We start from the raw sequence: 21,276 nt of genomic DNA, 5'->3' as shown, positions 1-21,276 counted from the left end.
AAAAACTATGAGTCTGGGAAGATTCGGTTGTTTCGTTCCATCCTCAATTGGTGTAGTAGACGATTCTCACAATTGGGCGTGATTGGATGAGCGAGAGGGAAGGAAAAGTCGCCTGTTGCGGCAAATTTCTGGACCTTCGGAGGAGGCCTACAAAGTCACAGTATCGTGCTGCCAAAGTGTTGCCAAGCTGCCAATTGTCGTGGCACTTTACTCATCTCCAGAAAACCACTCTGGTCTTGGGGCTGTGAGCTTCACAGCCTCAACCCCTTGCGTGAGATTGCAGCATGTGAGATTCAGCGGTTCTCATGTTGTAATCTCATTCTCAGTACGAGTATCGCAGTCTCGTCGCGTCTGCGACTCCAAAGCTGTACCCATCACCGAGTTTCGGTTCCGGGCCTAAGCGGGTTTGGGAGACTGTATGGGTCTAGGATGCATCTTCCAATTATACAGATGTGATGTATGTACTGTATGTAGTATAATTTATGAATAGGAGGGAATAATGAAACTGCAAAATAGTCACCTCACTTCTGAGCACCTCCAAAATGGAGTTCCGTATCAATTGAGATGCAATAAGATTCTCGACCAACATCACAGCATTAGTGTTGGTCTGTTGGCTACGCTATTCTGCACTAACAGTGACCGGTTTTTGGGCCAGGCTCTAGAGACTGCCGCCGTGGCATTCATTGCCCACAACCCGGCCCTGTTCGTATGGACCCTGTTCGTCGGGTTGGTAAAAGACCGGAGCCAATCTCGGCTCGACATTGCCGTATGGTGGTAGTATTGAATCGCTAGATGGTGATTACTGTGCAGATAGCAGCCGTGCATTCTGCTTTTTTTCACGGGGCCACCGCTACCCCTGAGCTATGCATAGAGTTATGCTTGGGAGCGGGGTCGCACATTCTGCCCCGATTCAGACCCCTTGAGTTTTCTATGTATGTCTTTGAGAGGCTAGAGCATGCTGTATCTGTAAGAACATAAAGGAGGATAATAGGGCAGAGGAAGCATTGAGAATACTCGTATAGCCGCCGTGCGTGCCGCCCAACCCAAGACTGATTTGTCCAAGCCGGGCGCTCGCTGTGGGTTCAATTGGGTCTCGTCTCGTTTCAAAGGAGGGTCTTCCGTCTCTAGGCCGCAGGTTCGTCGCACAAAAAAGACGAAAGACAGAGGATCAGTCACCCAGTCCTGGCCTGTCATGCCAGTCTTTAGGCAACCGAATATCACCTTTGGGGGCAGTGCAAGGAAACGAAAACGACCCTTCATTGGAGCGCGGACGGCGCGGACCAACGCTGCTAGAGCTGCCAAAGAGCTGCCAAAGCTGTCAGGGCTGCCAGAGTTGTCACGGACTCACGGTTTGTTCCCCTCTCCCAGAGTGCCATCCCTCCTCAGCTTGACAAGGGGGAAGAGAGGTACCGGCATTGGCTGGTCAGGAACGGCCGGCTTGGGCCGTTCTTGGTGCCATGGCGGCCCATGAGCCCCGTATCCCATACGCAGGTACGGCGGCTGGAATGTGATGGGATTGGATGCGTGATCGCCGTGGGCATTCCCATCTCACATCATCTTCAGGTGGAAGAGCCGCCAAGCTGTCACTGGCCAGTGGTTCTGCAGTGTCGCCTCTTCTGAGTTTCCTCCAAGTGCGGTGCTAAAGTAGAAGCTAACCCCTGGGTTCTGACTGACTCCTATTCCAGTCGCCGTTGAAAGAGGCGTTGTAGGCGCTGGAACATGGACCAGAACCCTAGGGAAAGACATTCTGCTGCCGCTGCAGATTCTCGGGTCTGTCGATTGTTTCCGTACGAGCAAAAGCTCGAGCTTGGCTTGAACTGTTCAGGCCCACAACCAAGCTTGCTTCGCCTCCCCAACTATGCCGATTATGTACAAAGTGCAACGAGGGGGACACGAATAAGGGAGCGGCAATGTCACTGACGGATCGAGGATGTGCACAAACCGAACGGGAAATTGAAGCTTGGCAACAAACCACCCTTTTTTTCGTACCTCTCTGACTCTCGTCGCTAATCTATCGGGTCTCTCTCTCGTCTAATCTATCCGTAGAAGAGCGACCGTGTGCCCTGTCCCCCCCGTCCGAGTCTCTTTCGATCATGCAACGCTGTTTTCTGTCTTTCCTTTAAACAATTTGACGTCGAAGTTCCAGTATAGACAACGAGGAGCTATTCGACGTCGAAGGGGAAGAATCCTCTCACTCGCTTCGCCTCTTCTTCCCCCCTCCCCACCCTGCCCAGTTGCCCCCTTCCACTCTTTCAGGGGACAACCGTGGAACCTTAATTGGACCCTTTTGAGCTCATCGGATGATTCTGCACCGCGTCCAACTATCGTGAGTAGAGACACACTCTCGCATACGCACATACCGAGGGGACACACGAGGAAGAAAGAAAGCTTGAAGCTTCAAACGTCGCCATCGTAGTGTGCTTCCAATCGCAAGCTGACGATGCCTGCGACCAGACACCTTTGACGGGCAATAACATTACAAACACCACACATTCGTTACTACTAAACATAAAGCAATAATCATGAAGCTCACCCAAGTCGCTCCTTTTCTCATCTACACCCTCCTCGCCGCCCTCCTCCCCTCTTCCGCATACGCCGACCGCATCCTCCAGTCCTCGTCTCTCAACAACTGCCAGAAGAAATCCGACTTCTCCGCCAGCTTGTTCAACGTCGTCGTCTCCGCCAACAATGGCTCCGTCATGGCAAACATCGCCGCCGTCGTCTCGGTGGAAGGCAAGGCTGTCTTCGACGTCGCGCTGCGCATCTACGGCTACGACTACCTCAAGATGACGATAGACCCGTGCACCATGGACCTCCAGGGCCTCTGCCCGATGAAGCCCGGCAAGATCGACATGGAGTTCTCGTTCGAAATCGGCGACAAGCTCGACCAGGTGCCCGGTATCGCCTACACCATCCCCGACCTCGACGCCACCATCCGCGCCATCGTCAACCTCACCGAGACGAACACGACCGTCGCCTGCGTCGAAGCAGACTTCTCCAATGGCAAAACCGTCGATCTCGTGGGCGTCAAATGGGCCACCGCCGTCATCGCCGGCCTCGGTCTCGGGTCCGCCGGCATCATCTCCGCCATGGGCCACACTGATGCCGCCGCCCATCTCGCAGCCAACGCCCTGTCTCTGTTCGGATACTTCCAGGCGCAGGCCTTTGTCGGTCTCTCGGGCGTCGATATGCCGCCCATCGTACAGGCGTGGACGCAGAACTTCCAGTGGTCAATGGGTGTCGTCAGGCTGGGCTGGATGCAGACCCTCTGTACGTGGTATCAGCGCTCGACGGGTGGTGAGGCAGCGCGACTGTTCGATTCGTTGAGCGGTATCTCTGTGCAGGTCTCGAAACGCTCGCTCGACATCGTCAACAGCATCGGCCCCGTCAAGCGCGGCATCAACGCCATCGCGAAGCGTGGAAACATCCTCCAGGACAACGGCTCCTACGTCGTCTACGGCATCCAGCGCGTGGCTTTCAAGGCAAAAATCGAATCGACCAACCTGTTCCTCACCGGCCTCATCGTCTACTGCTTCTTCATTATTTTCACCGTCCTCATCATCGCCGCGTTCCGATACGGTACCGAAATCGCCGTGAAGCAGGGGTGGTCCAAGAAGGACCGCTTCGTCGAGTTCCGTCGCGACTGGAAGACTACCCTCAAGGGCGTCCTATTCCGTCTCAACCTCATCGGTTTCCCGCAGATCGCCGTTCTGTGCCTGTGGGAGTTCACCCAGATCGACTCGGCCGCCCTCGTCGTGCTGGCTGTCTTCTTCTTCCTCGGCACCCTCTTCACGCTCATCTGGGCCTCGTGGAAGGTCATTCTCATTGCGAAGCAGTCGATTCTCACCCACCAGAACCCCGCGCACGTTCTTTTCTCGAACCCCCAGATCATCAACAAATGGGGCTTTCTCTATGTCCAGTACCGCGCCTCTGCGTACTACTTCATCATCCCGTTCATCGCCTACATCTTCCTGAAGTCCGCCGTCATCGCGTTCGGTCAAAAGGCCGGCGTCGCCCAGGCCATCGCCCTCATCGTCATCGAGGCTGCCGCCCTGATCGCCGTCAGCGTCCTCAAGCCCTTCATGGACAAGAGCACAAACTCCTTCAACATCTCAATCTACGCCATCAACTTCATCAACTCCGTCTTCCTCCTCATCTTCACCAACGTATTCGACACCCCCGGAATCGTCGTCGGTGTCGTCGGCGTGATCCTCTTCATCGTCAACGTCATCTTCGCCTTTGTTCTCCTCCTCATGGTCCTCATCTCCAGCATCCTTGTCTTCTGGCGCGTGAAGGGCCAGCCGACCGGCACCGGCCCGACACAGCTCAACGACCCCTCCATCCTCGCAAAGGGCGACCGCACCGAGGGCAAGTCGCTCCTCGACCTCGATGAGGACGACAAGGTGAACCCGTACCGCCGCGAGTCGCTGCGCTACGGCGAGGAGAAGGCCACAGAGAGCGGCATGAGTCTGCACGTGTCCACGTCCACATCGAACCTCAACGGCCGAGGCGATACCCACGAGATGTCATATCTGCCCTCGCCGGGCCCCAGGCCCGCCGTGAGCCCGTCGGTGCCCATGTTCCCCGCCGACCGCTCATTACGATCTCAAAGTCCTGCCCCGCCGCGGTCACCAGCGAGCGACTTCCCCCCGCCGAGTCCGTTTGGGAACGGATCTGCACGCAGTATCCACGAGTTTCGATCCCAAAACAACAATAGGTGAGTTCATCCTTTGCTGGAATCAGTCTCTTGCCATCCTTGCTAACCGTCTATGCACAGTCCATGGCAGCGCGGTGCTGGATATGATCATTGAGGATTACAGATAATAAGGGCATATCCGCCAGACGTTCATCTTGTCTCTCTTTCCTTTTTCTTCTCGTTACCGTTTACATCACACTTTTCCGGGGGCGTTATATAGAGTCTCATCTGGAAACCTGCATCAGCAAGCGTGCATAGAAAAGAACACCATCTACTTTGTATAATCGGGCGTACTTGCCGAGGTTTCCCCTGGACAGCCACATCTGGGGAACTGCGCAGGATCCATTCGCCCTTATGCCTAGACTTGAGAAAGCTTATGCTAATCAATCGAAAAGGCCCATGAAACTGTAACATGAGCTTTAATCCCTACTTGTGCCGTGTTATCGTGTGTTCAAGGGCAGGATAGCTCCGACTCCTCATCCTATCTTCACGAGGCACCAACTACGACACCTACCAGTGACGTGAGTAGATGTTAATCGGAAATATCGCGAAGATCACCAGCAATAACGTGTAAGCTTTGGTTACAAACCTCCGTCGCAATTCGGCGCGGCGGAATACGCCCGGTTACAGCCCCAGGAAGCGTGTCATAATGGATTCGTACTACTCGGCTACGTGATGAAGTCGTGTATCATTTCCAATGCAGCTAATGCCCGCTTCAGTCGTGCTGGAGGTAAGGAGACTCTTCTCCGGCTCGATGGAGGTGTGACCCGCAATCTCATCAGTGAAACCCGCCCGAACTGTGATCATTGGCAACTTGAATGCTGTGGTGCAACAGGCGCTCCCGCAAATTTCCACATTTTGACCCAGTGCTTGACGTCACTGAAGACACATTATACACGCCGCGATCGTGACGCTCGATTTACGCAATGCATATAATGATAACATCATATTCGATGGTAGCCGTGGAAATCAAAAGACGAACAATGCATGTATTATCAATCTAATTTAAATACACGTACTATTATCAATACCTCATAATCAAGAGTCAACTTTGTCCTAGCTCTTGACTTCAAGCTCTCGAAATATTCTTTCCATACACATAACCGGAATCTTCCACACACATCTCAACTCGTCGACTTCATTCTTCAAATAGGACGTTCCTACTCCAACATGCCTCAATACCAGCCTCAAGCCGACACCTTTAGTATGTCAAATTTCTGCCATATCCTTCGCGGCCGAGGCCGAATACTGACGATGAACAGAGGACCCTTCCAGCAAGGCCGAGGCCAAGCAGCAGATTGCAGAGCAGCAATATGAGGAGAGGAAAGAGCACTCGAAGAGCGGTGCAAACACGCAGACAGGGCACCATGCAAACATCGTCAAGGAACCTAAGCAAGACTAAGCATCTTTACTTGAGACACATTGGGATAAGTAAAAGCGACAGCATATCTTCTGTTTGACCGTTTATCTTCACTCGGTTCTTGTGCTTCACATCGCTAGGATGTTACGAGGCATGTTTGTCATCATTTTTCATTCAAATCATTGATCAAGTACCGTTTTAAATTTACGATTCACTGATGTAAACGAAAAGTGACTCTCTTCCGAATTCCTCTCGTCTTCGAACCTTTCAAAAGTGCGGCTGTTAAGAGCGATCGGCATCGGATGGGTACCGCCCTCGGAAACTCTTACATCATTGCTTATAGCTTGAACTGAACCTTCATCCGCCTGGGAGCGAGCTTAGTCCGAGGTCCTTCCTGGAACAGCTACGACAATCCTATTCAGTCTTGGCCTTTTCTACCTAGAACTGATACGGCTTGCAGGATTCATCAATGACTGCGTCTTATACGTTGGAGACCAAGCTGTGGTTGTGCCAAGCATAATCCTGCAATCCTTCAAGCGCACCTTCCTGGATTAGACAAGCTTCGGGTAAGACCAAGACTCAGGCTCGGATTGCAACATGTTATAAGTATCTATGCACGAAGAGCTTTCACTCTATGGTTCTTTCATCAACAAAAGTATCGGTCCTCAACTCATCCCCCCGTATTTCACTCACTTCCACAAAATCTCTTGCGGAAATCTATTTAGCCTAGCCTTGGCTTTCGCTTGCCGCCCTTTCTCCAAATTCTGTACTATACACAATCTTGTAAGTGTGGCCTCGAGGTCATCATCAACTTTTCTCCCCGCCTATCACTAACAAATAAGAAAGCTCAACGGTCAATATGGTGAAGATCAGCCTTGCTATTCTTGTAGCTGTGGCATCGGCTGCTTTCGCCGCTCCTGAGGCTATCGGCGCTCGCCAAGCTGCGGGATGTCAGCCTTCCGAGACCGTTTGCCGTGATGGCTGGGCGTGGTGCTGCAGTGGCTCAACTTGCTATGAGTTCGCTCCTCCTACGGCCTGCTAGAAGAATGTGACTACTTTTTGAGATGAGATGGTAAAACCAGATAGGATCAAGCTGGTGTTATTGACTGAGATTTCATCTGTGGATGTCTTTGAGAATGGATGAATTGAGACTTCTACTAAGATCATTTGAGATCGAATATGACCTTCTCGATTACAGCGGTGCACGGGATGCCGAGAGTTCCGAATTTAACCATACGCAAGAGCGAAAAGGATAGCCAGTCAGTCTTCTCCACAACACGACATCTCATTTTCATAGATCATACTAGCTTGCGTCTCAAAACTACACATGACAGACGCTACAAAGCGTGTAAATAATGACATGAGACAAAGGCACATAGGTCGACCAACAAAATTTCCAAGAATTCCTTTTCATACATTTACAACTCACGCCACAGGCTTCTGAGCCATGAAGACGTTCGCTGGGAAAATGCCGCCCTGCTCAGTCATCTCCTTCGTGTATCTCTGCTCAAGGTTGGTATAGATTACAGGATCCATATCAGGAACCAACACTACATTTGGTTAGTGAGGTTCGGGCTTACGGCGGAGACAGCTTGGTACTAGTCAACTCACTCTGGGCGTTCCTGGCGACAAGCGGAATGGTGTGCATGAAGGGCTCGATGGAAGATTTAACAGCGGGCTCGTCGCCATGCACTTTACCAATCCCACACTCCACTCGCTCGACCTTGACGTTCTGGAGGCCGGCCCTCTTCATTGCCTCTGGAATTTTGGACGCGTATTTGCGATCCATTCCCTGCTTCTCAAACATGGTCCCAATGATGTGAATGAGATCCTTTAGTGACTGGGGTTGGTTCGGCTGGTCTGGACTGATGTCCAGCTCCATAATCTGCAGCCAGCCTCCCGGGGCCAACGTATCTTGCATCAGTTAGACTAGAACGCGCGCAATCCATCAAACAGCAGCCAAAACCAACAAATTCAACAACCGGACTTACCGGCGAGGTTTGCGATGGCCTGCTCGATGCCGGACCGGTGGGCGCTGTGGAGAACATTGCGAACGTGGGTCAGATCGAACTGGCCTTTTAGATCCCCGGCCGGTGGATCGCAAACGTCGTGGGTTACGTAGTGGATGTTGCCCTGAGCTGACGTGGGCAGGAAAATGGTTGAAACATCGGCGCCGACCATGTGCGCGGATGGTGGAACCTGTTTCTGCAGGTCCCGTAGTAGTGTTCCTGTGATATCGCGTGTTAGAAGGCCCATTTAACAGTGCAGTCAAAGATTGAGATACCGTCGGCGCAGCCCATGTCGAGAATCCTGAGCTCGTCCTTCGTGGTATCCACTGGCGCGAAAACGATCTTATCTTTGAGGCACATCTGGATCCAACGATGCTGGACTTGAAGGCGCGTCAGCTCGGCTTGGACATCGCCGACCATTGCTAGGCACTGGTTATCGGCTTGGCCATTCTGTTCAATTTGGCTACTCATATTGGAGTTCGTTCTGAACGTTGGTGTATTACAATGCAATGGAGAATTGATTGGGATGCTTTGCACCTTGAAGCCATTGAGAGTTATACGGAGGTCAAGATGCTTAAATGCAATCTCACCGTCCCATCTTCAACCGATCACAAGCTCTCTAGTGTCTACTCAACATACGTGATCGGCAAACACAACAAGCTGGCAAGCTCTTCGTGTAGGCTGAAGTCTAAAGGCTACTGCTATTCTAGAAGGCGTCTGTAAAGGTGGTATAAGATCTTGATTTCGTAGACTTCCGCATTTGGCTCACTCCGAGTTATGCATAATGTCTAGAAGACATGAGCATGAACTCGAGTCACTGGCTGACAGGTCGACTAAGCAACAACTGAACGTTAATTCTCTACTGGCAGGAGGGGAACATAGGAAAATCATAAAGGCCGAATAGGCGAGCCTCGCGTATTTATCGCGTGACGATTGCGATTGCGATAGCGACGTTAGACACGTAAAGTTACGGATATCACGAACACGATGAGCTCCGATAATATCAGTAATACTCAGTCTCCAATGACGAGCGCGGCTGGACGAACTCGTGTGGTTCAAATGTGGCGGCTGATATGTGCATGCAGGGCGGGTGACGGCGTCGATATGTTCTGGAACTTGACGTGAGGGAGGGTAGGGACGGAGTTGCGGGTTCTGGGTGCGGGCCATCGCTCATGTTTGCTTCTCCGAGACAGCACAATTAAACATGTGTCTGCCAGATTGAGCCACGCATCAGACTACAACCAGTCGCAAGTTGTACAGAGGCAAAACGTGGAGAACTGCCGAGGTTTGTTTCTTCTGGTACGAATACGGAGCTGATGCCAGGTGGATGGATCGATGGATGATGGAAGTTTTGTATCCGTAATTGACTTCGGGAATAAAGGCCCGCCCGGCGTGCTCCCACTCGGGATCCCGTCGACCGTCCGGTGTCTCCCGGCGAAGATCAGGAACGAGAACGACTGAAGATTCGGACATATCGATGTCATTCTTCGGGCGATCCAAGTAAAGTAGTTTCTTCAAGGGCCTCTCATGCAACTGAACTCGATGCCGTGCTTTTGGCGGGGGGAAACAGATGGGTTACAACACTGTGTCACATCGGCCGAGCCAAGCGGGCGATCCATGCTCCTGCGCCGTGCGTATCTGCGTATACTTGAAACAGTTAGGCCCAATCTTGAGTTAAATAAGCAAAGTCACGCCATCCCTGGGCAGCGTGCAAAGAGCCCAGGGTTGCAACACCGTAGGCTCCAGTGGGAGATAGGCACATCATTGATGATAGGAAGGGAGGCAGAGCCAAAGAGGCACAGCTGGAGGCCAAGCAAACATTTACTGTAGGGCTGTTTCCATGTCTCTTTTGCAAATCTCTCTGTGCATGGCGAGCTTCCTTAAGCGAGTCAGTCTAGCTGATCCCGCTCACACCTTCCTGCAATGACCGTCCGAAGATCCGAATCTCTCATGCTCATTGGCTCCACTTCAAGACAGTCAAGGTTTGATGATTGATTAAGACTGTCACAATCTTACAGAGTACAGACACAGAACACTCACACAGTCACGTCAGTCCGTGGCTGTTGGTGTGCCGTGCCGTGCCGGGTCTTTTTAATAGGCCTCGGGGACCCCTCATCCGACCATCATCAAAGTGTTTCGAGTTCCTGTGTTCGTGTCCTTCAGTCCCTACGACATCGACGAGAGTGTTCGGTTGAGCTGTCCCGCCTCGCCTTCGAGTTGACCTCGACAAACATACACATTCATTCCTTTTGAAAAGACCGCGAGAACGAGAAGAACTCGTCGCAATATTCCACAGACAAGATGAAGACATCTATCGCTTACATCATCGCCGCGGCCCTCTTCGGAGCTACGCAGGCTGCCATCACCCCGATGAACAACATCATTCGCCACGAGTACAACCTCAACGCCAGAGCCGGTGTACACGGCAACGTTGAGAGAGACGAGCCCGCCGTGGCCCCCGAGGGCGATGTTTTACAGCCCATTGTCTAAAGAATCGGCGCTTCCATTTACACGACGCACCCAAAGACGAACAATTAACGTCGCCCCGTCCTCAATTGTCGGATACGGGTCCGAGACGGTTCACTTTCTACCCCGCGGCTGTGGCCCCCAATCTTTGAGGGCCTTACACCACGATCGACTTTCAACTTCAATTCTACGCATGCTTTCAGACATGCGACCTAGGGTACAGCGATGAGGAGTTTAGGCGGAGACTGAGATAGGAAGTGGGCGTTTGAAGGATTCTTTTTGACGGGTATGGAAAACATTTCGAGGACGAGAGCAAGACCAAGGGATCGGAAGGACTTTCGGTTGGCAAGGATAGTCCAAGGCAAAGCAAGGAGCGCCGGCTTAACGGATTGAAGCCACGATGAATGCAAACTTTTCAAGCCAAACTCCTACTTCTCTGCGCGTGCACATTTTGATGATCCTTTGACTCCACGGGCTCGGTAATGAGGCAGTCGATCACCTGGTGAACTCCCACGTGTAGTTCCACACTTGACGCCCGTCAACGATAAGCTCACAGTCTACCGTCCATCGGCCCTCCTCCGACGTGTCAAACGACACCCGACCAAACTTTGAATTTCCCCACGGGTGCGAATACACAGAGACGTCCGTGTCCTCAATCTGTCTATGGAACCGATCGAAGGGTTCATAGAACTGGTTCAAGGGCGAGGTGGAAAATTCAATCACGGACTTACCACCCTTGTCGCTAGTGGGCGGAAAGATCGTCGTCGCGTGCTCATGCTTGTCCTAGTCAAAGAAGAAGCAAAAAATTAGCTCAAGCAAACTATTGAAATTTTTGGCAGGGTCGATCAAACAGAGACCAACTTACCCCACTCAAGATGATAACTCCGTCCGTTTGTCTCATCATCTCCAAGATCATGTCTCTCTCCCACAGATATCCCGACCAGCTATCGGCCGAATCGGGACCCCTCCAATTTCGCGTGAACGGGACGCTGCTGACCACGACTTTCCACGATTTTTCTGTTTCAAGCCACTCTCGCAGGTCCGCTAGCTGCGCCGCGCCAAGCATCGTCTTTTCAGGCCCGTCCGCCATGTTTTCAGCCGATCGATAGCGCCGCGTGTCTAGGACGAAAAACGAAACGTCGCCACGGCGGAAGGTGTAGTGCGTTTTGCCGATGCCATACTGCGAGGGAGGGTTTGCGTGTCCTTGATAAGACCAATATGGCCTCATGGCGGACTGGTAGAGACCTGTCTCGTTCGCCGCCCAGTCGTTGATGATCTCATGGTCGTCGTAGACGTGCAGCCACGGCACGGAGCGCAGCGCGGGTGACCAGCTGGGCGAGGCATAGACTTGGCGGTATGCCGTGGTGTAGTGATCTGGCGTCCAGCCGAGGGCCACCGGAAGGTCGATGTAGATGAAGTCGCCCAGGAAGAGCATCATGTCTGGCTGGTTCGCCGAGACATGCTGGTCCAAGTATTCCAGTCCTTTGATGCGCAAGCCATGATCCAAGGGGCTGTAGGGGTAGAAAGGCTTGATGCAGCTTGTGGAGATGAGACTCCATCGCTTCGGTAAGACGGCTGCAGTCCTGAAAGATCCGGCATGACTGGCATTCGTGATGTAGGTGTACGGCGTGTCCGGCTCCAGCCCTTCAAGCAAAAACGTCCCCGTATGATCATTGGCATCAGCGATGACGATTGTCTGCGATTTCGCCACCTGGCCATCCTCCTCGGAAGGCGCCCAACTGATCTTGACGTAGTTTGTAGGGAGAGCTGGCGCTCTTACAACGATCCGAGCCGTACTTTCATTCACGTAGCCCATCCGAGAGAAGGATAGATCGTAACTCTGGTGAAGCACACTTCCTCTGTAGATGAAGTCCCATACGGATCCAAGTGAGAGGATGTTCAGTAGAACTGTGGCCAGGGATGTAAATGGCGATGATCGGTCAACCCAACCCAAGAGCAGAAGCAGCCATGGGTGATGTTGCCTAGAGGCCTGCCTCGAATTGGGCAGCAGGAGCCTAGCAACTAGAGAAATTGCATACAACGCGCAACCCCCATAGATTCGATTGAGATATCTCTTTCCGAGGGGATGCTATTTGGTTATGAAAATAAGATTCATCGATTCCTAAGGAGGAAGGGAAAATATGGCGCATGTTAAGACTCACGTATTTTGTAAAAAGGATTGACATCGACCTAAGGCTGAGAGTTGCTACTGCCGTAATGGCGTCCAAGACACGAGTGAGAACCATGTTGAAGTCTTCGCTCTAAGAGAATTGTGAGTTTGCTGGGTTGACGAGACTTGAGATGAGGTGTGTTCCAAGCCTGTCAAAGTCACGAGACCATACACCGAGTTTGAATTGACAATCGACCCCGAATGATGATACAAACGAACGTCCAAGAAATGGCGCTCAAAGATTAAACTTTCCGCATATTCAACCCATGGACTCGGAACCACGGCCACGGTGCTCGAGGTGGATTTGAAGGATGAACACTTTCCCCATCACCACGTCGCGTACTTCCAATTATCAACACACGTGCATTGCCATTGCCATCACTCATGGTCGGAAACAATACACCTAGTCATGGATCCTTTCAGGCCGTTATTCCGAGCCAAGTGCATATTTTCAACCGGGTAATATTCCTTATCACTTCCCGGATGAGCAGAGTCGCCTCCGGGAGCACACCGGTGGGCCGCGGCGTCGGGACCCCACTCCGATGGACGTCTAAGACGATCGCATTCCACCACGTGGGCGTCCGAGGCCCGTGGGATGACAAGTTTTCTCCCCCGAAGGCGGGGATCCACCGAGAGGAAAGCATGACGGCCAAGCTCCGAGCACAAACTTTACAGGCTACTCAAAGCTTGCTCCTACGGCGTTAGGAACGTAGGTAGAGAAATCATCTTGACTAAGGTGAGGAAACTACAACTCGTTCCTTCAGTGAACACCCGGCGGCTCCCGTATCTCGGACATCTTCCGGGTCACTTAGCCTTCGGCCGCGATCTCAACTGCGGTGTTCATGCCGGGGCACGTGGTTGAGATAGCGTATTGAATGGTTGAGGCAACTGCTGCTTTTCTTCTTAATGCCGATAGTTCGGCAAAATACTCTTGGACGAAGGAGAGCCTAGACGAAGGAATGCAATAGCTTGATTCTTCGAGTGGATGGCTTCTTGACCCATACGCGTCCCAAGAATTTGGTTCGAAACAAGGATTCCACGTGGTAGCCTGCGAGACACTCAGAATCGGCGTACATCATGCATTCGCGGTATTTATAACCAGGCAAATCGCACTCAGTGCTTTTGTTGCAGCATACTTCTAAGTCATCGTCGACCACAAAGTCATCCAACATGGAGTCCACGCCAGCCTCGGTATTCGACACAATTGATGATGCAACCAAGAAGGATGTCGGAGTAATGGTATCGTCCGAGAGTGACATGGCGTCATCTCAAGAGCCTACTCCTGCCAGAACCGCCGGGAAGCTCGACGTGCTGGTCCAAGGTGTCGCCTTGTTTTCCGATGGCTACAACATTCAGATCATCGGATACATGAACACCGTTCTGGCTAAGCTGTGAGTCTGCCATATGAACAACAGATTTCTTTCTAAAGACAACGGTGACTGACAAATGTCAACAGTTATCCGAAACAGATGACGAATGCCGTGAAGACAAGGCTTTCTAATTCCATTCTTATTGGCGATATCTTTGGCATGCTCATCTTTGGTCTTTGCATTGACAAGTTTGGTCGGCGAGTTGGAATCATTTTGACTACACTCTTCTTGGTTTTGGTACGTTGACACCTTCGATATGATCGATCAAAGGAGATTTGTCTTATCGAGAGCTGTTACTGACAGCCAGCCAGGGCATCGTCATTGCGACTGCTGCTCATGGAGCCTCCATTGAGGGGATGTTCTGGATGATGGTAATCGGCCGCGGTGTTGCGGGTGTCGGTGCTGGTAAGCAACCTTCGCTGGCCGTAACGGGAGCTTGAAGACTGACAGCAATGCAGGAGGAGAGTACACAGTCTGCACCTCGCAGGCTCTGGAGTGTGCCGACAGCACAGAGGCTATGCGCAGGAGACGCGGAATGCTCGTCGCAGTTTCCACAAACGCCGCAATCATCTCTGGTTTCGTGGGCTCTAGTATCGTCTCTTTGATCGTCATTGCGGCGTATAATGGTCAAGCAAGTGACGGAATTTGGCGCATTTGCTTTGGAATCGGGATATTCGTCCGTCAACCCCTATCGATGAGATATGATGAACGTGGGCTGACAATTATTCTAGCTTCCTTTGGCCATCTTCTTCTTCCGCCTACGGCTCGTCGATTCACAGCAGTACCAGAAGCACGCCATTCAGCGCAACATTCCGTATCGTCTCGCCATCAAGTTCTACTGGAAACCACTCCTTGGATGCTGCAGCGCATGGTTTCTCTACGACGCCGTTGTATACCCCTTCAACCTTCTTGCACCAACTCTTGTCTCCGGCTTCTCCTCCCAGCAGACAATGATCCAGTCAATCGGCTGGTCCGCCCTAATTAATGCATTTGCCCTTCCCGGTGCCTTCATCGGCGCGCTACTGATGGACCGCATTGGTCGCCGTCAGACTTACGCCTTGGGTTGGGCCATCGTCTGCGTCTTCGGATTCGCCATTGGCGGCAGCATGATTCAGCTCAATAACGTATTCCCGCTCTTCGTCACCTTGTACGGCCTCTTCCAGACCTTCTTGTCTGTTGGCCCTGGAGACTGCAACTTTTTGGTCTCGAGCGAGTCCTTCCCTACACCGCTTAGAGGTCACTTCCTCGGATTTGCTGCCGCCGTAGGCAAGGCAGGGGCTGCTATTGGCACGACTGCGTTGAGTGCGGCGCTTGCGAGCTTTGATGAGGAGTTGAAGGGACAGCAAGCGATCTTCCTCATCGGGAGTGGCATTTCGGTCGTGGGTACTCTTTGTGTGTGGTTCCTGATTCCCGACGTAAGTTGCCCTTGGTCTTTAATTTATCTCTTCTGCTGGATCAATCTAATCGTTCGCTAGGCTCCGAAGCATTTGGAAGACGAAGACGTTCGTTTCAAGAAGTATCTTGAAGCCAACGGCTATGACACGAGCCAGATGGGTCTCAAGGCGTAGTATTGGGTTTTGGGTCCGGTGCTTGAGGTATTTTGGAACATAAGAGGTGTCCGTCTTATACCGGAAATGAACTTCTATCTCTCAATTCAGTTTTCTGCGATTGATCTTGCATGTTGGCATTGCGCATTGGTTGACTTGAAGAGAAATACTTAGTGCAAGGCTGGTACTTTGTCGCTACATGTGGGGTCTAAGTTTACATGGCTGATAAACTCCAATTCTATGGCAATGGCGATGAAGCCTCAATTTCAATTGCATTTCGAGCCGTGGGAATCTTCTCATGACATGTCTTTCCTGACATTCACTTGCTGAATTTCCATACATTTCCAACGACAGACTCACTCGGAGGCCTAGAGACGTTGGCAAGCGTCTCTCATGAGTACTTTAGGCATCGAACCCTTGATCTTGGCCACTGCAACTCAGCCAATGACACCACAAGTTTGTGCATATTGGTGGGTAACACCGTTCGATACGATCGGCGCAATGAGGCTAGCCACGGGAATGGCTTCCGTGGTAAGATTAGCGGCGTGGACAAGCGGCATGGGGAAGCTGCATTAGCCTGCGGAGGACCGCCAGCGGCCGCCATCATCTATGGAAGATACAGGGGCAGAGGACCTCAGTAAGCGAGATGGAGATCCGTCAGCATAAAGACCAGAAAACGATGATGCCTCGATTCATCGCGCTCTTGGTTCGCTTCTTCCTTTAGCATTCCACAAAGATGCGTGCTCTGTTGGCGGTAACGAGCTTGGCCATCCTGGCATTGAGCGACAGTTATGCAACTGCATCGTCAACAGTCAGGTGCAATGCCACAGACTTGCACATAGTGTCCACCTCGAACGGACTGATTACCGGTCACCCGGCGTCGAACAGCTCCGATGTTCTCGAGTTTCTCGGGATTCCCTATGCGAAACCTCCAGTCGGCGACCTGCGGTTTGCTCCACCGCAGAGGCTCAGAGGCAATGAGTCGTTTGAAGCATCTCACTTCGGCTTCGACTGCCCACTTTCGCCCTCTCGCCAAGTTGACTACCCGAACATGACAGCCCAAGCGCAGCGCATCATTGGATATTTCGCATCTGCTGCTGGAACGCCTCAAAGCGAGGACTGCTTGACGTTGAACATCTGGACAAAGCCAACAGCCAAAGCTCTCACCGCTACCAAACCAGTCATTGTCTTCTTCTACGGTGGACGTAAGTGACCGAGATCTGTAATGCTTCGAGTCTTGCGTGTCACTAACAGGATGCTCTAGGTTTTGCCATTGGCAACACCAACAGTCCTTTCTACAATGGCAAGTACTTTGCAGATGCCCAAGATGTTGTCGCAGTCACAGTCAACTACCGCATCAACATCTTCGGGTTCCCAGGTGCCCCGGGTCAGCCTCAGAATCTCGGGTTGAGGGACCAACGCGCAGCCGTAGAATGGGTCCGCGACAACATTGCCGGCTTCGGCGGTGATCCAGAAAAAATCACTATCGCGGGCCAGTCCTCAGGCGGTGTCGCCGTTGACTACTGGTCATATGCCTACGTCAAGGACCCCATCGTTAATGGCTTCATCGCACCGTCTGGTAATGCCTTCAGCTTCCCGCTCAACAGCCCAAATGTGACTGTGCGAAACTGGAACACCGTGGTGGCGGCTGTGAATTGCACTCACACCACTGATGCTATGGCATGCATGCGAAGTCGGCGATGGGAGGATATCAAAGCTGCGGCCGCTGCTATCAGGCCGGCATCATCCAGCAGTGTTCTTCGAGGTATTCCGCCATTCTACCCTTCGGTGGACAACAAGACTGTCTTTCCAGACTACGTGTCCTTGACAAAGTCTGGCAAATTTGCGAGGCTGGTGAGTACTCATCCTCTAGCATCTTGCCATTTCATGCGAACCCGGAAGTCAATAACTAATACTCAAGCTACAGCCGATTCTTCTCGGGAACAACCACAACGAAGATGGATACTACAGGATTCCGGCGTACGGCAACGGCGTTATCCCGACTCAGGCGCAAGTCGAATCGTTTCTACTAGAATCCTTCACGTGTCCGAACTCTCATCAGGGCCAGGCCCGTTCAGAGAACGATGTCCCGGCGTGGGTCTACCGCTACTTCGGAGATTGGGATAACACAAGACTCTTCCCGACAAGTGGCGCGTACCATGGCGTCGACTTGCACATGATCTTCGGCGCCTCAGGGGACGTGAGTGGAATTCCGCCGTCCGATCCGCAGAAGGAAACAACTGCACTCATGCAGAGCGCATGGGCGGCCTTTGCCAATGATCCGGCGGATGGGTTGAGTTCGGTCCTCGGGTGGCCGAAGTTTGATCAGAAGGAGGAGTCGCTGATACTACTGGCACTTGAGAACAATCCTGAGCCACAGTTTGTCAAGCCCAGCACGTACGATGCGCCGTGTTCTACAGTTACGTTGGGAGCGCTGGGAACTGCGGCACCCTCTTCATGAGTTTTGGTCACTTGATCTGTAACTCGCTGAGCTGTATTAATGGCACTGGCCGTCGCATGCATATTTCGGCAGCAGTTGCATGCCAGCCTGATGAGATATTGAGATTATGAAAATTGCTACATCTCTAGGTCGATAGGCTTGGGTGTTCCCCGTAGTAATAGTAATTACTTCTGACTTCACGTCTTTCCAAAAAGTTTGTCTCCATCTCTCCAGGTCCGCTTTATCTTGTCTCTCTACTCAGTAGACGTAGAAGTTAGAGGCGTTGGGATCAGCCTCTCTCTTCTTGCGGTTGGTGCGCATCAAAGCCAACTTCATTCCCCAAGCGCAAATGACAACTCCGATAGAGAACCCGATGCTAGCAATCATTGCAGTCAAGAACCGAGGCTTATCAGTGTCTGGCCAGAGATAGGGAGTGTAGATGCTAGCTGCGTTGCCGAGGGTATTGGCCATGGCGATGGCAACCGCCTTCTTTTCGTCGGTTTGACCAAGAGTGGATGAGGTCCACCCGAGAATCAAATTGTTCACCTGTGTCTCGTTTAGTTCCATGTGCAGGAAGGACTGAGCCAATATCAACTTACACCATATGTGGCTCCAACAAACAGCATGATACCTATCGAATAGCATTAGCATCGACAGTGGAGTATTGGTGTCAGGGGAAGAGTCCAGGGCTTCTTACCTGTGTAACGAACTCCCACGTTGAGAGATGAAACGCCCATGACAAAACCAATGCAAACGATGAGCTTGCTGATAGTAATGTGCCACGTGCGCTCGTTGTACTTTCCAGATGACCAAGGGACCAGAACGGAGAAGAAGGCGGAGAAGACGTAGGGCGGGCAGGTCAGCACGAGACTGACGGTGGTGCTGTAACCAAGCGTCTTGACAACCGTCTGCGTGTCAAATATCAGTCTGAGGTTCGGGAAAGTACTAGGCATTTTGGAGAAATGAGGCACATACAGGCAAAAAGTTCTTGAATCCGTTCGCTGAGAGATGGAGGTTGTCCATAAGACAGAAGACCCACGTCCGCCAATCAGTGCAGGCCTCTCGAAGACCCGTCCAGACGCTGGTACCCTCGCGGCGGTCTGTGGTATCGTTGTAGATTCGGGTGTATGCGAGCTGCCGCTCCTCCTCGGTGAGCCAGCGGGTCTTAAGGGGGCTGTCGGGCAAGAGGAAGAAGGCGAAAAAGGCGACGAGGATGGAGACGGCTCCTTGGATGATGAAGAGCCTACATTAGAAAAGGTCAGCCTACTATTCTCCTAAAAACGACTTCCGTTGTTATGAAAAGGAATTGAATGATCAAAAAGAGGCTCACCACTGCCATCCAGCGAGACCCCTTACGCCTTGCATTCCCTTGAAAATGGGAGCTGCAATGAGCCCAGAGAATGCACTTGCGGCCATGTTGCCGGTGTAGAAGATAGCCATGCGGGCTGAGATCTCCTTCCTGGTATAGAACATGCTAAGCATGTAAAGAGCGCCAGGGTAGAACTGTCCTTTGATGTTAGGAAGCAGCTTCATATCGAGGATTTAAGTGGTCTCTTACCGGTGCTTCGGTAATTCCGAGCAGAAAGCGGCAACCCAGCATCGTCCCGAAGTCATGGCACTTGTAGGTCAATAGACTCACAACAGACCAAGCCATCATGAAACCTTGAGGTTGCTCCAGTAAGTAACTGGTCCGCTCGTTGTAAATTGAGCGACTTACCAGCCATGTAATACGAGGGACGAACCCGGTTGAGAACCATGTTGGAAGGGACTTGGCCGACAAGGTATCCGACGAAAAGGATGGAAACGCAGGTATTGTACTGGTTGCCTTTGAGGCCTAGGTGTTTGTCCAAATCATCGAGTTTGCCGTTAATCATCGCATTCCTGTCGAGGAAGTTGAGGAAGTACATCAACCATAGAATAGGCTGTTGATCTTCAGTTAGACTTGTGCCGTCTTAGAGAGGAACGGGTGATGTTCGTGGCATACCAGAATGTACCAGTCAATCTTCTTCACTAGGGCGATCTCTTTCGGGTCTGTCTTTGTGTGGGCACCGAACTCGTCTACCTTCTCAATCACGGGCTGCTTCATAAGAGCAGGGTCGTCGGTAGTCAAGACGTGTTCCATCTGATTGACGGCAACCTTCTCCTGCGGAGAGATAGGCCTCTCGCCATGTGCGTTGTGCGCCATTGTTGTCTTGTTCGTTGAAAATGTACCCGCTCTCGAAGAGGGAAGAGAAAAGTTGCTAAAGAAGCAGTGCGGAGCAGTTGGGGAAAGAATTCGAGGTTGGACAAATTTCCGGCCGGCGATCCTGCTTCAAGGGTTGGATGTGAAGGCTGGCAGTCCTCTGAGTCCACGAGTTGAAAACACAACGATGGATCAAGGTTCGAAGAAGCACAGATATATACTTTCAAACCCCAGCTCTTAATTACGACCTTCGTACGACCGGCGAGCCGTTCGCAGCCATCTCCTCGGGTCAACAAGCGCGGAGCCAGATGAGCATAATCGGTGGAGAAACCATTTGCGTCCCCCATGGGGTAAATGGGGTACGACGGCTTTTCCGCGAAGTGCGAAGTGCGGAGTGCGGGGAAAGGAAAGCAGGCCAAGACTCTGGAAGAGTTGTTCACATCCCGAACCAGGGCTCGCATATTTAGTCTGGAGGCGCCCCTTTCAAGTCTCGGCGGACGGGGACTAAAGTTGATTAGCACCTTGGCCTGCCTCTCAGGCTTCTGGGCTCCCGTAGAGCCAAGGTCAAAAGCCAATGTTGATTCACACGGCCCCGGATGCCTCTCTACGCTTCACGACCATGTGGCTCTCCCTAGATTCTGAATCATTGTACACAGATGTCGTTCAACGCTGTCAGAGAAATGTTTATCTACCAGGAAGTCGAAAACGATCAAGGCTCACCTTCCAGTCAACACGACTACCAGGGTTCTATGGCTGAAGGTCGGTTTCCACTACAAACTGCGCGCGATAACGCGCCCGCCATCGTGGTCCCCTGTTGGGCCCTGCCACCCAACTCACAAAAGCTTGGCGTTGATGGCGTCGAAAGACATGTTTTCCATAGCACCCCCATGCGCCTCTGCCAACAAGCCAAGGCCACCACGGAAAAGCCATGGACGGAAAAGCCACAGGAAGCACGGAAATGGTTCACAAACATCAACTTCGTCGTATGAGGATGTTGGTCGTCAACTATCAGCTTCACGACGCTGGCCAGGCAATC

The 21,276-nt window shown here is 52.0% G+C and overlaps 8 protein-coding genes across 8 annotated transcripts; 5 read left to right on the top strand and 3 right to left on the bottom strand.

Annotated features, from left to right (window-relative positions):
• Nucleotides 1-1,713: 1,713 nt before the first annotated feature.
• Nucleotides 1,714-5,207, top strand: HER10_EVM0002630 (transient receptor potential ion channel). Its single transcript, XM_035482900.1, has 2 exons — nucleotides 1,714-4,717; nucleotides 4,778-5,207. The coding sequence occupies exons 1-2, from the start codon at nucleotides 2,523-2,525 to the stop codon at nucleotides 4,809-4,811; spliced, it is 2,229 nt and encodes a 742-aa protein (XP_035327709.1). The 5' UTR covers nucleotides 1,714-2,522; the 3' UTR covers nucleotides 4,812-5,207.
• A 659-nt stretch (nucleotides 5,208-5,866) lies between these two features.
• HER10_EVM0001342 (uncharacterized protein) lies at nucleotides 5,867-6,098 on the top strand (the record flags this gene model as incomplete). The annotated part of the gene is made up of 2 exons (XM_035471093.1): nucleotides 5,867-5,900; nucleotides 5,959-6,098. The coding sequence occupies 2 exons, from the start codon at nucleotides 5,867-5,869 to the stop codon at nucleotides 6,096-6,098; spliced, it is 174 nt and encodes a 57-aa protein (XP_035327595.1).
• Nucleotides 6,099-7,481: 1,383 nt separating this feature from the next.
• HER10_EVM0006991 (methyltransferase) lies at nucleotides 7,482-8,536 on the bottom strand (the record flags this gene model as incomplete). Its single annotated transcript, XM_035476559.1, has 4 exons — nucleotides 7,482-7,606; nucleotides 7,668-7,970; nucleotides 8,048-8,284; nucleotides 8,341-8,536. 4 exons carry the CDS (start codon nucleotides 8,534-8,536, stop codon nucleotides 7,482-7,484), a joined length of 861 nt encoding a protein of 286 aa, XP_035328136.1.
• A 1,830-nt stretch (nucleotides 8,537-10,366) lies between these two features.
• On the top strand, nucleotides 10,367-10,555 carry HER10_EVM0011217 (uncharacterized protein; the record flags this gene model as incomplete). Its single annotated transcript, XM_035480654.1, has 1 exon — nucleotides 10,367-10,555. The coding sequence occupies one exon, from the start codon at nucleotides 10,367-10,369 to the stop codon at nucleotides 10,553-10,555; it is 189 nt and encodes a 62-aa protein (XP_035328507.1).
• A 471-nt stretch (nucleotides 10,556-11,026) lies between these two features.
• On the bottom strand, nucleotides 11,027-13,497 carry HER10_EVM0001095 (PhoD-like phosphatase; the record flags this gene model as incomplete). Its single annotated transcript, XM_035470855.1, has 4 exons — nucleotides 11,027-11,314; nucleotides 11,397-12,242; nucleotides 13,178-13,377; nucleotides 13,473-13,497. 4 exons carry the CDS (start codon nucleotides 13,495-13,497, stop codon nucleotides 11,027-11,029), a joined length of 1,359 nt encoding a protein of 452 aa, XP_035327570.1.
• Nucleotides 13,498-13,871: 374 nt separating this feature from the next.
• On the top strand, nucleotides 13,872-15,639 carry HER10_EVM0002934 (uncharacterized protein; the record flags this gene model as incomplete). The annotated part of the gene is made up of 6 exons (XM_035472625.1): nucleotides 13,872-14,092; nucleotides 14,158-14,308; nucleotides 14,383-14,476; nucleotides 14,530-14,747; nucleotides 14,803-15,486; nucleotides 15,547-15,639. The coding sequence occupies 6 exons, from the start codon at nucleotides 13,872-13,874 to the stop codon at nucleotides 15,637-15,639; spliced, it is 1,461 nt and encodes a 486-aa protein (XP_035327742.1).
• A 715-nt stretch (nucleotides 15,640-16,354) lies between these two features.
• Nucleotides 16,355-18,079, top strand: HER10_EVM0006524 (carboxylesterase; the record flags this gene model as incomplete). The annotated part of the gene is made up of 3 exons (XM_035476107.1): nucleotides 16,355-16,823; nucleotides 16,883-17,472; nucleotides 17,546-18,079. 3 exons carry the CDS (start codon nucleotides 16,355-16,357, stop codon nucleotides 18,077-18,079), a joined length of 1,593 nt encoding a protein of 530 aa, XP_035328103.1.
• A 237-nt stretch (nucleotides 18,080-18,316) lies between these two features.
• Nucleotides 18,317-20,243, bottom strand: HER10_EVM0008699 (MFS transporter; the record flags this gene model as incomplete). Its single annotated transcript, XM_035478211.1, has 8 exons — nucleotides 18,317-18,604; nucleotides 18,658-18,689; nucleotides 18,756-18,966; nucleotides 19,034-19,301; nucleotides 19,389-19,561; nucleotides 19,617-19,751; nucleotides 19,837-19,980; nucleotides 20,043-20,243. The coding sequence occupies 8 exons, from the start codon at nucleotides 20,241-20,243 to the stop codon at nucleotides 18,317-18,319; spliced, it is 1,452 nt and encodes a 483-aa protein (XP_035328282.1).
• Nucleotides 20,244-21,276: the final 1,033 nt, after the last annotated feature.

Source organism: Colletotrichum scovillei (genome assembly GCF_011075155.1).
Source record: "Colletotrichum scovillei strain TJNH1 chromosome Unknown Contig00010, whole genome shotgun sequence".
In the NCBI taxonomy this organism is placed as follows: Eukaryota; Fungi; Ascomycota; class Sordariomycetes; order Glomerellales; family Glomerellaceae; genus Colletotrichum; species Colletotrichum scovillei.
Note: the sequence above shows the minus strand (reverse complement) of the source record. Positions and strands in the feature narration are given on the sequence as shown.

Excerpts from the sequence above, each read along its gene's own strand:
- HER10_EVM0002630 (XM_035482900.1), top strand. The coding sequence starts at position 2,523 with ATGAAGCTCACCCAAGTCGCTCCTTTTCTCATCTACACCCTCCTCGCC. Across the intron at positions 4,718-4,777 it reads CGATCCCAAAACAACAATAG|TCCATGGCAGCGCGGTGCTG; the intron begins GTGAGTTCATCC and ends GTCTATGCACAG.